General features: G+C 36.9%; 1 protein-coding gene across 4 annotated transcripts in view; it reads left to right on the top strand.

Moving 5' to 3' along the window:
* The window catches only part of UNC13C (unc-13 homolog C), a 617,803-nt gene that overhangs the window by 158,100 nt on the left and 443,440 nt on the right, over positions 1-16,263 (top strand). For all 4 annotated transcript variants that reach the window (XM_043555384.1, XM_043555383.1, XM_043555386.1 and 1 more), the window contains exon 8: positions 509-573. In XM_043555384.1, the coding sequence (XP_043411319.1) occupies positions 509-573 (65 nt within the window). The remainder of the gene's footprint in view (positions 1-508; positions 574-16,263) is intronic.

The raw sequence follows: 16,263 nt of genomic DNA, 5'->3' as shown, positions 1-16,263 counted from the left end.
TATTAGACCTATTTTGGTTCCTCTGTTTTAGTTGTGAAATGTGCATGTTATCCCAGCTTTCCATCCTTTGGTTGTCCTTTAAGTGTGCCCCCAATATGTTGCATTTATGAAGAGGTTACACCTTGCCAGCTGCGCTTACTTAGCTTATACTTGCCAACCTAGGGGTCTGCTACGGTCAAACTCAGCATCTGTTCTCAAGTCTGGCTAATCATGATCTCCCTGACTGATTCATGTTCACTGCACATAGCAAGTTTTAAGGGCAAAGAGTATTAGTAATATGTTTTCCTGGACTGTGCCAGTGCTTTTGTTGAAATGCTGACAGCTAATTTCAAAACCTCCACTCACAAAAACATAGTAGCTTTGACTTGGAGCTGACCCTGCTTAGCATCTGTCATACTAGGTGTTACATGTCTAGTGCAGTTGACGCGTGTCCCAAATTCATGTGTGTGCAGCTATAGTATGCTAAATGTTTCTTTCTCTTTTGTGTTTCTCTTGTTTTTCATTTAAGGCTCGAATAGTAAGTGGCAATGATTTGGAGGCTGCCAAATTCTCTGGACTCCAGGCGATTGGTGGGTGAGTGCATTCATAATCTTCTTAATTCATTCCATTTATCAATGGTACTTGGCTGTGCTCTTGCCATAAGCATATTGAATGCAGGCTGTTGCATGATGGTATAATTAACTAGCTTTACTATTGTTTTCTTATCTCACAAAAAGGTAGATTTTATAGTTTGTTTTTAATGGGTAGATGTGTGTGCATATATGTAATTATACTTAAATGTGTCTATATATAAAGAAGGTCAAAATGACCCAAATGGATTAGCTATTAGTGTTAGCACTCTATACACAAATATAAACACATAATTTTATGTAAATGAGTTTATAGTAATACAATTAAGACTATATTTTGATCTGCTTGTTTGCAGTTAATGAAATGTGCATGAATATGTCAATAACTAGATGAATGTAAACTTTATTACTTTTTGTAGTTACTTCATGGTTGGATGGAAATATTTAAGATTTAATCACAAAATAATGTATGCATTGTATTTTGCATGTAAAATACTCAAAAAACAAAGGATCTTCTTTAATGCCTATAGCTACACATTGTTATCAGTTTGGCACGTAGGTTCACAGGCCTTTTTCTGATGCTTGCATACATGTTTATGTTCCTATAGAATAAGTAAGTTTGTGTATCTCTGTACATGCAACATAAACTAAGCCATTCTACATAGAAATAAACACTAATTTAGTCATGACATTTTAGCAAGTATTGTTACAATTCTTTCCTATATAATGACTGATCTGATCCTTAAGATGGCCCTGTGAGGTAAGTACTAAGTTGACCATCATACAGATTAGGGAATTGTTGTATGAAACAATTGTAAAAATCGTTTCCCTCCATACAGCTACTGAGCGGCAAAATGAGTGTCCAAACCCAGCTAGTCTAGTTTTAGAATCTGTGACCTTATTTAATAGGCTATTCTGCCTCTGCAACTTGGGGTTCTTCCCCCTGCTCTTCTCTTTTCCATATAAAAGCATGTCTTGGAAAACTTTCCACTTCATTATTCCTAAGTGATGCAAATATTTCAAAATATTACTAGACTATTTATTCATCTTCTGTTAATAGATTTTCAAGAATATTTCTAGGTTCCAGTATTGCAAATGATACAACAACAAATACATTAGATTTTTAAGTGAAATTATCGAACAAAGCTTATGCACAGTATAGACATATAGAAAGATAGATTCATTTTAAAAGTTTTGACCTTTGAACATATGTGTGTATGTGTGAACATATGTGTGTGCCCCACGGGGCACCTGGGTGGCTCAGTTAAGTGTCCTACTCTTGATTTCAGCTCAGGTCATGATCCCAGGGTTGTGGAATTGAGCCCCATCAGGCTCTGTGCTGACAGTGTAGAGCATGCTTGAGATTCTTTCCCTCCATCTCTCTCTGCCCCTCCCCTGCACTTACTCATTCTGTCTCTCTCTTTCTTTCTTTCTCTCTAAATTAATAGTAAAGAATACACAAACATATGTATGTGTGATAGAAATATAAGCAAATTTTAGATACATGTATTAAGGTTTTTCAGGCAAAGAAATAGTTTTATGGTTAGGTTTCATAATACTTTCACTCTTTAAGTATATCCACATGTTACTTGATTTAAATTAAACATGTAAAATTAAAAATTTTAAATATGGAGCTCCTGAAAAATAACATATATCACATATAGTTGAATTTTTTTTCAAAAGTCTGATGTTTGTCAAATAATAAGTCACATCTTAATTACTTAATTTTATGTGTATAAACTCTTCAATGTTCTTTAAATATGTGAAGACCTACTCACATCCCTATTGCAATGTCACAATGGTTTAAATGTATTAGGAAACCAGCTGCAATGAAAGATCACTATGGATGATTCTTAGAAAATTTAAGTAATAAATGGATGACTTTCTCTCCCATACCCCACACATATGGACTCTTTAAGTTTATTAGAAAGTGATAACTTGACAAAATGAAAGTTTATCTTAGAAAATAATTAAGATGAATTCCAATTCGATTACAAAATCATGTATATCATGATCTTGGAGACTTATCCGACTATTTGATCTAGAGTTTCTGTAACTCCTTCTTGCTTGTGGCATCCAATACTTGATAACATCTTGCTTTCCTAACTCATTGCTGAATATGGAGTTTTATCAATGTCAAAGCAACAGTTAATCTAAACCCTTGTTCTAAGTGTAAGCTGTGTAAATGGTTACCTAAAACAGATTATCTTGGCATTTTGAATTCCCTTCCATTTCATTTTTCCAGAAATTTCTTTTCAAAGAGTTCCCAAAGGATTTTAGTGGTATGATGATAAGGGAAAGGGGTGATAATTTTCAGTAATCAAGAGAATCTGCCATTATCTGAATGCTTATTTCCTCTTGAAGAACCCAAAGAGTACATTTGAGTATGGCCTTCAATGACAATCTCTTTTAACAGGATTTACTTATTTTACTTATTCTATAAATATTTTAAAATACACTTTTTGTAGAATGAAACATTACTACAATTATTATAAATATTACAACTTCTTTTGTCCTGGAAAACAGATGAGAGCTAACTTTCAGAATGGAGTCCCTGCTTCATGATAATTCTCCATCCCTCACTCTTGTACTTTCAACATTCCTAACCAGTTTAGAGCCAAACCACATTGATCCTTCCCTCCCCTTTCTCAGGTGCTAATGAAGGAATGATGTATGCACTGAAACCAGATTATTGTTAACCTCCTGCTCTGATCTCTGCTTATCTCTCTGTACATCTCATGTCAATTTTCCTAGAAAATACATGGCAAACTTGACTCCATTTTACCTATCTTAGTCAAAATAAAATATAGACAGGCTCTGGCAAAAGAGAGAGAGAGAGAGAGAGAGAGAGAGAGAGAGAGAGAGAGAGAGAGAGAGAGAAACGATCTAGAAGAAAGGAAAAGAGAAATCTGGAAAAATGCATGTTTTGGTGATGGTGTTAAATTTGACAGTTTACTTATCTCAGTGATTTTAAAAGAATTAGTTAACTTTTTTCATATATGTACACTAAGAGTCATACTAGAAGCACACCTGAAGATGTTACAAGTACAAGAGCTTTTAGGGGGAGAAACACCTCCCAGTTAAAGTGGAGAGACAGCAAGAGTAGATGAAAAAAGCCTTTGGACCATGACATGGGCCTGACTTCTGTGAGAGGAGATGGGGAAGGAATAACTGGGCATAAAAATCTTTAAACTGACAAATGAGGCTACAAAAAAAGTGCCAGACCAATAGGGAGTCTGAGATAAAAGATACACTGTTAGAAGAGTCCCACGTTGTACATAATGTGACCCATGTGCAGACTTATTATCTCCACCATGTCCAGTCATTGGTTTGTATCAGCTTGGTGAGTGTGGCCTTGGGATGAATGCTTTAGTGGATTCTGGAAGTGTGGTGGCTGAAGGCGGTCATCCAACTACACTTTTCTCAGAAGATCTACCCTGAGGAATTTTGTGTGACTCATGTCCATGGCTACTCAGCTTTGATAAGTCATATTGATAAAAGTACTTTAATAAATGATAGTGAATGAAATCAAACAAGTACCTTCTCCAAATATAAATCACTTTTTAAAATTAGAATTATACTCCTTTGGTTTTATGGTTGCATAAAACTTAAGTTCACCGTTCACTGGACTTTGGTAGTCACAGTTACATTGTTTGCAAGATGAGCATTGCAAAGCTTTTATATATTATCTTTTTAGTCTTAAGGTACAACTGTCTGCACCAGAGTCCATAAAACAGTGGTGAGAATGAGGGGAAAGACAGTTTGGGAGGGGAGATTCTGATCTTCTTTGTTTGTTTTCTTCTCTAGTTATCCAAATTTTCTGCAGGATAGCTCTCATGAAAGTTCCTCAAAAGTTTGTAAAGGACGGTTTATTCCCTGTTATGGTTCTGAACCACACTATAGCTACCTTTCCAAACTCTAGGAATCTGGTGATGACTTGGAAACCACTACCAGGATTATTGAAACTTGGCAGGAAATAGTTGATCTTGAGAGAGGTGAGAAGAAGAGATTGTTGAAATGTAGGATACTAAGAGATGGCCAAATAGAAAAAGACAAACTTCCATTTTGACCTCACTCTCCAAGAGGTACAATTGAAGAAAAAAAGTTGTATGTGTATTTGTGTGTGTGTGTGGGGGGGGGGGGGTACATGTGCATGTATAACAATACTTGCTGAGATTTTGAAGGTAGTTCAATTATTGCCATGAATGCATAATGTGGTGAGTATGCGCAAGCAATTATCAGCCAATGTTCTGAATAATTTCTTTGCTTTTAAACTAGTGATTAGAATAGTGATTTGTTATTGTTAAAAAATCTGACATGAGTTAGGTTGTACAATATGTGGAAACAGTTGGTTTAATATACTCTTGACATTTGTCATAATTCTGACATTGCTTTTGTATTTCTCCCTAAAGTTGGAGAGGCCATATGCTGTCCTCATGAACTATTTCCCACTCCTAGTCTTGACCTTCATGTTTGGTCAGTGCCTAAAATTATTTAAGACGGAAGCTAAGGTTGTTCTTAGTCTCTAGAGGTTCTTAATTCATTTTTTCTAATAGGAGAAGTCTCCTCTTGGGTGGCTGAGAATTTGTTTGATTTATTTCCCATCTAGTCTATAAATGAGATTTGCCCTTATTTCCTCAGTTAACTTCCTTATTTTGCAAAGAAAGGCTCACAAATTCTCCTAAACCTAGAAAATTTCTGTTTCTATTTTTATAATCCCTTCCTTGGGTCAGTGGTTCATGCTACACAAATATTCTTGCCTGCTTTGAACCGTGTTTGCAAAGTATTAAGAAAATGACAGGCTCCACATAAGTTTGGTTCAATAACAGTGGCGGGTGACTCTTTGCAGGGAAATGGGAGCCTTTGTCTTTCTTTTATTCTGCAGTTAGTTGTTTTTATGTAAGAGTTCCTTTCCCTCCAAGGGCATCAGTGCAGAAGGAGTTCACTATAGATTTAGGTAAAAATAAATTTGGATTAGAGCATATTAATTGTTATAAGAGCTATCAGATGCAGTCAGGTCTGCATTCTTAATTCATTATTGAATAGCGATTCGAATCATCATGCTCATAATTTTTGCAACTTTTAAATTCATATTGCCATTAATCTAGTTTTGATCCTCAATACCTTTTACCTAGGTGAATACAAACTGATCTTCCTTCATTAATTGCTCTACATTAAGTTAAATCTATACACTGTTAAAGGTTAATCTTCTTAAAGCACAGTCCTTTCTACTTAAATATGTTTAATGGCTCCTTATTTCTGCAGTGTAGAGTATGGATCTTTCTACATGGCTTTGAATATCTTGATTTCTATTTCTTCTTGATTTCTATTTCTTTATAATAAGGAATTCTTAGTCTCCCTTTTTTGTTCCTATTTGTGTCACTCCCATGGTACATAAGAATTTAATTTCATAAATTAACAAAACATGTATCTTTCAATCTTATTTTAAACTCTTTAAAGACATAGAGTTGGTGTTTTTCACTTAGGTTTTCCTCCCTAAAGCTTATGATAGTGCCTTGCCCATATGAGGACCTCACTCATAAATTAATATTGTTTTAGATTGTCAGTTTCTTCAATAAGTTGGTTAGAATTCTTTCATAAAAGATTCCAGGTCTGCTGCATTTTAGGAAAAAAAATTCTAAAACAATCATGGATTCATGATGAGACATATATGAAAAGTAGTGGGAGTATTAAAAACAGCTGGATCCACCCCCCCCCCCCCCCCCCCCACCAACTCAGTGTTTCTAAATCCCTACAGGCAAAACAAAATCAAGGATCTTTTCTCACACTAGATTTAACCCCAATTGATCAGAGGCCAATTTGCTTTTGATCTTAAATCCTTGTTTCTCTACTTGGGAGAAACATGTGAAGGTTGTGTTGAATGAATCCATAAAAATATTACTCTATTCATGCTTAGATATAAAATTTACCCTTTTATTCTTGCATCTGAAAAACCTAGCACTTTAGAATACCCTAGATAAAAATTCACAGTGTATTAAAATTTCCCTTTAATCAGTTCCATTATTACTTCAAGAAGGACACCTTTTGTAATTAATAATTGAATGACCCTTTTCACCTTGCTCTTTATAAGAGTAATAAAAGGAGTTGTCTTGCTTAATCCATTAAAGGTTGAATAAAACCTGGCATCTTTTAGCTGATGTCAGATGCACTCAAGTCACAGGATAGTTATGTCAGCCAGAAAAGAATCTACTGTGAGGCTAGGGCAAGTCTCAGCCCTTTCATAGACCCTTGATGGTACCAGACCCACTAGACCTCAGCACTCTGCCTACAGTCCTCCTGCAAACACTTTATATCTTTTAATACAAAGGGTTGGCCTAGATAAAGAACCTCTTAATTGAGAAAGGTGGCAGCAATAGGGCCACCAACTTTTGAAAACTCTTGTGTTAAGAACTGATTGCTAAGCTGGCATTGGCTTCCTATGCCGTCTTCTCCCTCTGCTTCTCTCCCAAATTCCTTATCTAATTTTGGCCTACTACCAGCAATAAGTTCTCTAGTTCAGGGTCAGCTGCATGCTTCCAGGAATGCTTCCTGTAAATTACTCAGGAAGCATCTTTTCTGTTGATATTTTATCCATTTAGAAAATCATGTGGTCAATAGACTACATTTTGACACCAGCCACAGAAACCAGGTGCTAGGCTGACTCTTTCAATGTGTAGACCTATGAGACCCCAGGACCACAACCAAGGACCCTTTGGGAACCATGGAACACATACCTGGACATGGGATCTATGGATCTACAATCTAAATCAGTCATTTTCTTTAGGAATATTGGTTTTCCTACACAGTAGCAGAGAATTTGTAGTACTCAATGAAAGGATTAAGAAAATGAAGCTGTTAAGCTCAAACAACTAATAGCTTATAGTTGACAGAGTTAGAAATTGACAGCTTTTTCATCATCTCCTATTCAGGCCTGAGTTTGTGCCTTAACATTCTATCTTACTAGTAATAGAGCGCAAAACAGAAAGGACATTTGAGTATTAGACACAGTCAATCCAGGGATACTGTATAAGACCCCCTACTCCCAATCCCCAATGAGATTGTTGAACAGATTCTTCCATCTTTACACACCTACAAGAAACCTGATTTGTATCATCATAGAAGCCTTTTATGTCCTTAAATGGATTTACATAAAAAAAATTTTTCCAAATTCATTTTTACTTTCACTATTTAATATTTAAGAATAATAACAATAATAAAAGAATACCTCAGGATCATCCTCAGTTGCAAACAAGGACAACCACAAATTTTACTCATTGTATAAGTCCCCCTTATTCTTTAAAAATTTTTAATGCTTTTAATTTATTTTTGAGAGAGAGAGAGAATGAGCAGGGGATGGGCAGAGAAAAAGGGAGACAGAGGACCTGAAGCAGACTCCTTACTGGCAGCAGAGAACCCGACATGGAGCTCAGACACATGAATCCTGAGATGAACCTGAGCTGAATTCCGATGCTTAATCAACTGAGCCACCCAGGTGCCACAAGGCTATTCTTACCCTTAAAGATAGGTGTATGTTTTAGATTTAGAGTACACATATGACCCCTCTTGTGTATCAACCCAAGATACAGATAATGTCTTCATTTCAGAGAAGGAAACCACAGCCACCATGAACTCTGACAACTTTTCTTTAGCTAGTTCATTGCACTGGAGCCTTATGTAGTTGTGCACAGCCCTGGTTGGCTTCTCAGAAATGGCCTGATTTTCCTTTTATCTTTAAGTGACCGCCAGTTGAAAATACACCCAACAAGGAGTCTGTGCCTTTCCTTAGTTTCTGAGATCACGAACTTCATAGTATTTGAGATGCACTTTAAAGGAATCCCAAATTGAGTGATAGAAGTTGTGTTCTACTCCCAGCTCCTGAGGCCACATGTTTGCTCTGCTGGAACAATTAAGGCATCCAACATAAGCTTAGATATGGTGCTACTTCTGTCTTCTCATCTTCGCGATTCTTATCAAAGATTTCTGTCACTATTCTGAGCTGCACCTCGAAAAAACATGTCTCACGCCATTGTTTGCCATACTTTCTTTGGATTCTAAACATCATGTGAGGATCCTTCAATGTAATGTAGCAGCTACTGAGGACAGTCCAGTCTCAGAAAAATAAAATTCCTTGTTAAACTAGAGGAGAGCAAATTTGTTGGGGGAAAGGAAGGCTTTGTAGAAGCACATTTTTCTGAAGCCTTCTGTGTTCAATTTGTTTATTGAACATTTACATGTTATTAATTTACTGTTCTTTAAAACAAATCTTTAATTATGACTTCAAAGTCTCTGGCTTGGCTTAAGTTTATTAGAAAACCAATAAGTCTTTAGGGATACACCATACAGAACCAACTTTAATTCTTGAATGCCTTCCAGATATTTTATGTGTTTGAGGAGTAGCAAATTAAAATCATGGAGATCCTTTATAAAGATAATATTCAAGTAGTCAGTCTTAAAAGAGTGCCAGTTCAGTAACTATGGAAAATATCTGTTATATTGAGAATAGTCCCTTGTGTTAGAAAATCACCATTTTTAGTAAAAAAAAAAAAAAAAATTGAAAATAACCCTACTAGATGAGATGAAAATTATAATGAACATCATGGTTCCTAAACCTGCTGGTTCTTTCCAAAATGTAATTGATATGGCTATTGAGTGTATCTAACATATATAAAGCACCTTAGGAAAAGAGAAGCACTGAGCTTGATTATTGTATTTCCCAATAAAGAATATATTGAGTATGTTTTTACTTAATTCATTTACTTTTGATAAATGATCATGACTCAGGTCATGATCTCATGGTTCGTGAGTTTGAGCTCTGTGTCGGGCTCAGTGCTGACAGCTTGGAGCCTGGAGCCTGCTTTGGATACTCTCTCTCTCTCTCTCTCTCTCTCTCTCTCTGTTCCCCTCCCCGACGTGTGTGCTCTCGCTTGCTCTCTCTCTCTGTATCTCTCGCTCTCTCCAAAATAAACAAACATTAAAAAATTACAAAGAAAAAATAACGTTTGTTTAATCTACAATGCTTTATTAAATAATAGCTTGCTGTCAGAACCATGCCATAATGCTCAGTTACTGTTTTCCAGTCTCCTTAGTTATTTTTTTTTAATGTTTATTTTTGAGAGAGAGCGAGTGAGTGCTGGCACAAGCAGGGGAAGGTCAGAGAGTCAGGGAGATACAGAATCTGAAGCAGGCTCTAGGTTCCAAGCTGTCAACACAGAGCCCGGCTGAGATCATGACCTGAGTTGAAGTCGCATCCTTAACCGATTGAGCCTCTCAGGCAAATCATAGTTTTCCTTAGCATTTAGAAACAGTACAAAGTAGAGAGATAAAAAGAAACATTGTCGATGTTATTTAAAAAATAGGATACTATCTTAAATTCATAATGATTATAAAAACATAATAAATAATGCCTTTTGAAATGTTACAATGTAACAGGCCTGCATCTAAGGTTTCTTGTGCATTACCTCCTGTAATACTTATCACAACCTTGTAAACTAAATGTTACAGTTGTTCCATTTTTCATGCATCCTAAATGATGAGGCTTAGAGACATTGACATATGGTGAAAGTCCGTCAGTAACTAAGTTTTAGAGCTGAGGGTTGAACTGTGTCTATCTACTTGGCTCCATAGCCTGGATGCTTCACCATTTGGCCAAATTGATGTAATTTGCAAATAAATTATGCTTGTTTCTGGTTTAGTTCTTTGGAATAACATATTTTGTTTTCAATTCAATGTGTCATTATGTATTGGTATTAAAAGACTTTTCAGTAGGTATATCAACTAAGTGTTGTAGATATATTTCTACCTAGATCCTAGAAAGGCATTTGCTAAGGATTTTCTGAATATACGCTAAAATAATACCACCTAGATGAATTAATAATGGGTTTAACGATTAGACCCAAAGTATGATAATTTGTAAATAATTTTGTATCCAGGGAAGCTCTTATGGAGTGCTTCAGGAATTGCCTGTAGACAGATTACTTTTAATTACACAAGATAGAAATATAAAGGATCTCATTGTAGGCTTTCAGGGTAACATAAGGCTGGGCAAAATAACTAGTGTATTAAGATGATGCAATTAATACCCAGAAGATCTTAGTATACCACAAACATCTGAATCTAACCAGAAATATAAGTACTGTACCAACCAGGATAAGCTCGGTTATGATATAGTAACATCTACCAAATCTCTGTGTATTAATTAAATAAAGGTTTATTTCTCACCCATTCTACATTTTCAATGCCTATAAATACAGGGGAGGAGGAGACACTTTTCTCTTTATAGCTGCTGGATGTACTAGGCTGGTAGAGGTTTGTTTCAATGCATGCTTTCATGGTTGCACTGCAGAGAAATGAGAATGTGACAAACAGGGGTCAAACTCTTAAGACTTAACGTACAGATGTGACCTGCCTCCCTTCTGCTAATATTGCAATGGAAAGAGCAAATAACCATGTTTAAAGGGAAGGTTGAGGTGCAATTCCACCACGTGTCTGAAAGGAAAAAAAACTGGAACGTTTCTGAACCACCCTAACACAATTATGGATAAACGGAAGTTTTAGAGTCTGTAGAAGAAGGGAAAATGATGTTTAATGTCAACACATGAAAAGATTCGCAATATTCACTGCATCTGGTGATGAATCACATAAGATTCTGGTGATAGTCTGACAAGGAAAGCAGCCTTACAGAGGTAAGAGAGTAGGACCAGAAGTTCTGCTGTGTATAGAATCCTGCTGCCTCTCAGGACCTCTGGACTTGGGTCAGGGAACAATAATTTAACAGATGCAGACAAAAGAGAAAGATCAAACAAAACCAAATAAGCAGATTGAAGAAGGGTCCTGAATCATACCATAGGAAAAAAACACCAAAGATTTTGGGGTTGCTGTATCTGGAAAAGAGAAGGTTTAGGTAAAAGTATGTTACAGGCTGTCAAATATTGAAGAAAGTAGGTGTGGAAGGGGTATTAAATTGTCCTGAGCTTTCCATGGGGCAAAATACACTAGGCAGACTTGTGCTCAATATGAGGAGAAATTTGCAAAGTAAGATCTTTCTTTGTGAAAAGTAAGTTCCCCATTTCTAGAGCTATTTAAATAGCTTGAGTGATTACTTGTTTGAAATGTTGCAAAGGAAATTTACATATCAGATGTGTGATTCTTTAAAGCTTCTTCCAATCTGAAGATTCTATTACATCTTCATACTAATGTTATATCCCAATGAGATCACTGTATCAGATAGATATTGCTGTGTAACAAACCATCCTAAACTCAGTGACTTAAAACAATGAATCCACAGATCTTGTCTGCCTTCGCTTAACACATGTATGGTCAGCTGGATAGGGGCTACTTCTCACATGTCTGTGGGTGTTTGGCTACTGTCTGGGCAATAGAGGGAATTGGACTATGTGCTACTCATTGTCTAGCTGAACAGACCAAGTTTGTTCATAAGGCAGAAACAAGATTCTAAGGGAAACAACTAGAAGCTTACAAGACCACTTGAAGCCAAGGCAATAACTGACAACCATCATTTTAGCTACATTGTATTGTTCAAAACAATTCATAAATCCATATTCAAGGAACATGGACATAGACCCTGACTCTTAATTGGAGGAATGAGAACCGAGGCCATTTTTTTTAAATTTTTTTATTTTTTTCAATGTTTATTTATTTTTTGGGACAGAGAGAGACACAGCATGAACGGGGGAGGGGCAGAGACAGAGGGAGACACAGAATCAGAAACAGGCTCCAGACTCTGAGCCATCAGCCCAGGGCCCGACGCGGGGCTCGAACTCCCGGACCGCGAGATCGTGACCTGGCTGAAGTCGGACACTTAACCGACTGCGCCACCCAGGCGCCCCAACCGAGGCCATTTTTTATGATCAACCATACCCACGTGTACCTACAATGAAATGCTCTTCAAAATTACCTGTTACTCATAATCTGAAGAACATAGACTGATACTTCATATATTTACCTGTACTTATAATGTGACATCCTCTGTACTTGGAATAATTTTAAAAAATCAACTGCTATGAAAGCATCAGAATCTTATTTCTGCTATTTACCCAGTTATCTCAGCTGCAGTACAGGGTGATTTACTTTCTAGTGGATGGAGTGCTGTGGAAACTTAAGAGAGGAAGAGATTTCTGATTTGGAATTACCAAGGCAGACTTTATGGAGGAGATGACATTGAATTGAAATTTGAAGTTTGGGTAGAATTTGGATACGTTGTTGTGTAAAAGCAGGAAGCAGTATAAAAACTTGAATAGTGTCACAGGCAAGAAACTATGTTGGAGAATAATGTGTCAGTATGTTAGGGGAGAAATGGAAGGTATATTTAGACAAGTAAGCTGAAACTTTGCCTGACTAAAGATATTAAATATATTAACCTTTTGAATGATACGTCTATAATTTTGAATACCTGCATCTTGCGAAAATGACTCAGGTGCTGAGGAAGATAGCAGTTGAACAATAACTCCTGGATCATGACAATAAGAAGAAGGAAGCTGTGAATTCATTTTCAAAAGGTAGTACTTTTCATTAACTAGAGTAGAGTCATCTGCCAAAAGTACGAGAAACTTAATTTTTAGAAAGACATTAGTGTCCATGAGCAAGTGCACTCAGGCATAGCAGACATCTCTTTTGCTTTGAGTACTTCTGCATAACTCTGTCAACCGTGATAAACATCACTGTAACTCTTGCTCATTATCTTGATGTTCAGTTTCTAAGGTCGCAGGTAGGAAAGGCCAAAGCATGAGATTGGTAAAAGCCATCACTGCTGGGAACAATCTGAATCGATTTTTTTTCACGCAAGATGATACCATCTGCCACATAATCTTTACATACAAAGATCCCTTCAGGAAACAATCCTTGACTTGGTGTTTTCAGAGTCATAGTGGCAACTACAAAAACTGAAGTTTCAGAAAATTCCCAAAGCATAACAATAAGATGAATTTATTTTTATCAAGTGTGGGAAGTACCAAAGCTATCTAGTGAATAAAACCTTGGATTAGCACATAACAGTTTCCTATCTGGGTCAGGGTGGAGACTCTGATTTGTTCTATGTCCTGAGGTCTGTGAAAACTCTCTCCCGTCTATATGCCTCCAATTGATGCAGAATCTGAAGAGAGTACTTGGACAGGATCACAATTGGAATTTAGATCAAGACCTATTTTATGGATGGCTGGGTTAGCAGTCATGAAATTGATGGGCCGCCGAATTCAGGAAGGACAGTGGAGTTCTTGTGAGAAGCTTTATCATAAGGGAACAAAGAACCTGACATGTCAATTCAAATTCAGTTGTGAGAACTTGAACATCAGGGGAAAGGAATTCTGGTGTGTGTGTGTGTGTGTGCACACGCACGCGTCTCTGAGTGTGTGTGTGTGTATTTGTATTGTGCCAAATGACTAACTTTTAAGGAGAAACAAAAAGCTATGTGAAGTTGAGCTGTTTGTTTGGGAAATAGTTTTGAAATTCTCCCTTGCCAACTGGGTACAAACAATTCACAGGACACAAACTAGAGACAAAACACGAAGTGAGGACAGATGATATCTTCACTTCTTCCACTTGGTCAGTGGAACCTAAGCAGCAGAATATTCTATATAATCTCTGAAGAAGACAGACAAACCACGTGTTATAATGGCAAATACAGATAATTTGGAATTAGAAGGCTAAGTTTTAAGTCAACTCTATCATATATTAGCTGGGTGAACTTGGACAAGTCATTTAACCTGTGAAACATAATGTCTCATTTGAAATATGGATTATGATCATAATTAGCTCATAGCTCTCAGCTCTTGGACTTAGCACACATAAAAGTAACTGTATTATGATACAGTATAGAAAATAAAACTTTGCTGTTGGTGGCCAGTGGTAGGCTTTCCTGTGACCGAGGGGTTTCACAGGAAACCCGGGGTTTCACATGCTAAACCTGGGAAAGTCCTGAGCACACCAGGATTAGTTGGCCACCTGATGGGAACTGGGGGACTTGAGTGCCCCAGTTGGCAATGAGAGAGTTTCTCTGGGATGACTAGCACACCTATCATCATGTAGCTCACAGTACGCTATTGGTTAAAGATTTAAATTAGGCAGTATAAGGGGTGCCTGGATGGCTCAGTCAGTTAAGCATCCAACTTCGGCTCAGGTTATGATCTCGAGGTTTGTGGGTTTGAGCCCTGCATTGGGCTCTGTGCTGACAGCTCAGAGCTTGGATGCTGCTTCAGATTCTGTCTCCCTATCTCTCTGGCCCTCTCCTGCTCATGCTCTCTCTCTCTCTCTCTCTCTCTCAAAAATAAACATTAAAAAAATTAGGCAGTATACCTCATCTCTGTAGCTCTACTTTTCTGGGCTTCTGCCTTAGAAAATGCTTAGAATCAAGCTCGGAAAAATAATTGTTTATACCAGTTTCCTACTTGGCATATTTCACTAGACTGGATTATTTGCCTCTTGAAAACATATCTTGAGAAACCAAAGTAGAACCCATCTCCAGAAAGACAAAGGAACATGGAAGAGAGGGACCTGGGGGCCCATTTTTTTATTTCAACAATGAGGAGAAACTTGGGTAGAACAGAAATCTGTTCTTTTACTCCTTTGAGGAAGTTATAGTAAATAGAATTCAGGTCTGTCTCATTAAAAAAAATTGATGTTTGAGTGAAGACATAGCAAATACTGACAGACTTACCTTTCATTGTGTCTTGCAGTGTAATTGTCTGCTTTTATTAGCTAGATATTTGTCTCAACTGAGATAAGTCGTTGTCTTCTATTATTGCAAGCTGGGGCATGGGCAGGGTTTATTTCACTATGTTGGCCAGAAGGGCCAACTTCTTGGAGTCAAAGTTGAAAACAGGTCTTATTTATTACTGCTTAGAAACTTGACGTTTCCTGCAACTCACCATTAGACATCTCCCTAATGGAAGTGTGACTTATTTATACTTGAGCTATTTCACGCTCACTATTGAGCTGCCTACAGTATAATTATCTAGCTAATAAATATTCTGATATAATAATTCCCAAGTTTCTCTAGTATCCAAATTCTATTGAAACCACTGGTCCAGGCAGAATGAACACAGTAAACACACACACACACACACACACACACACACACACATATGTGAATATAAATGAATATATATGTTCATGTATACATGAATATATACATGAATATGTATGAACATATATGAATATATATGAATATGAATATATGAACATATGTGAATATATACATTCATATATATGAATAGAGAAGGGAAAACTAAAGGAGCAGAACTGTAAAATTTCAAAGTGAAATCGACACATTTACTGAGTGCACTGGAGGTCCAAAGGCACTGTTTATTCAATGGGTCATTCTAATTAGAGGATGCAGAAGCATGAGGCCATCTCTCTCCTTGTGCATGTTATATTGATCATGTAAGAAGATCATTGATGGGATAAGACAGCCGTGTGACTTAGGGGGAACCATAGGAAGCAGGAAAGAAAAACTAGGTGGTCTTGAAGCCAAAATAAACATAAATGATTTCTTATTATTTAAGGCTATATGGGCATGGGTAATGATGTGGAAATTAGTGATTGAGTGTGGTAGATGAATAAGGTTCACAAGGGATTTTTATGGGACATTAAGGATTTTGAAGATAGGAAAGTGCTAGGTTGAGAAGGACCTTAAATATCAGCTAAAAAGCATGGGGTTTTGGTTTGTGTTTTCTAACCTACT

The sequence above is a fragment of the Prionailurus bengalensis genome, chromosome B3, assembly GCF_016509475.1.
Source record: "Prionailurus bengalensis isolate Pbe53 chromosome B3, Fcat_Pben_1.1_paternal_pri, whole genome shotgun sequence".
In the NCBI taxonomy this organism is placed as follows: Eukaryota; Metazoa; Chordata; class Mammalia; order Carnivora; family Felidae; genus Prionailurus; species Prionailurus bengalensis.
The sequence above is the reverse complement of the archived record's forward strand: the minus strand, read 5'-3'. Positions and strand labels throughout refer to the sequence as shown.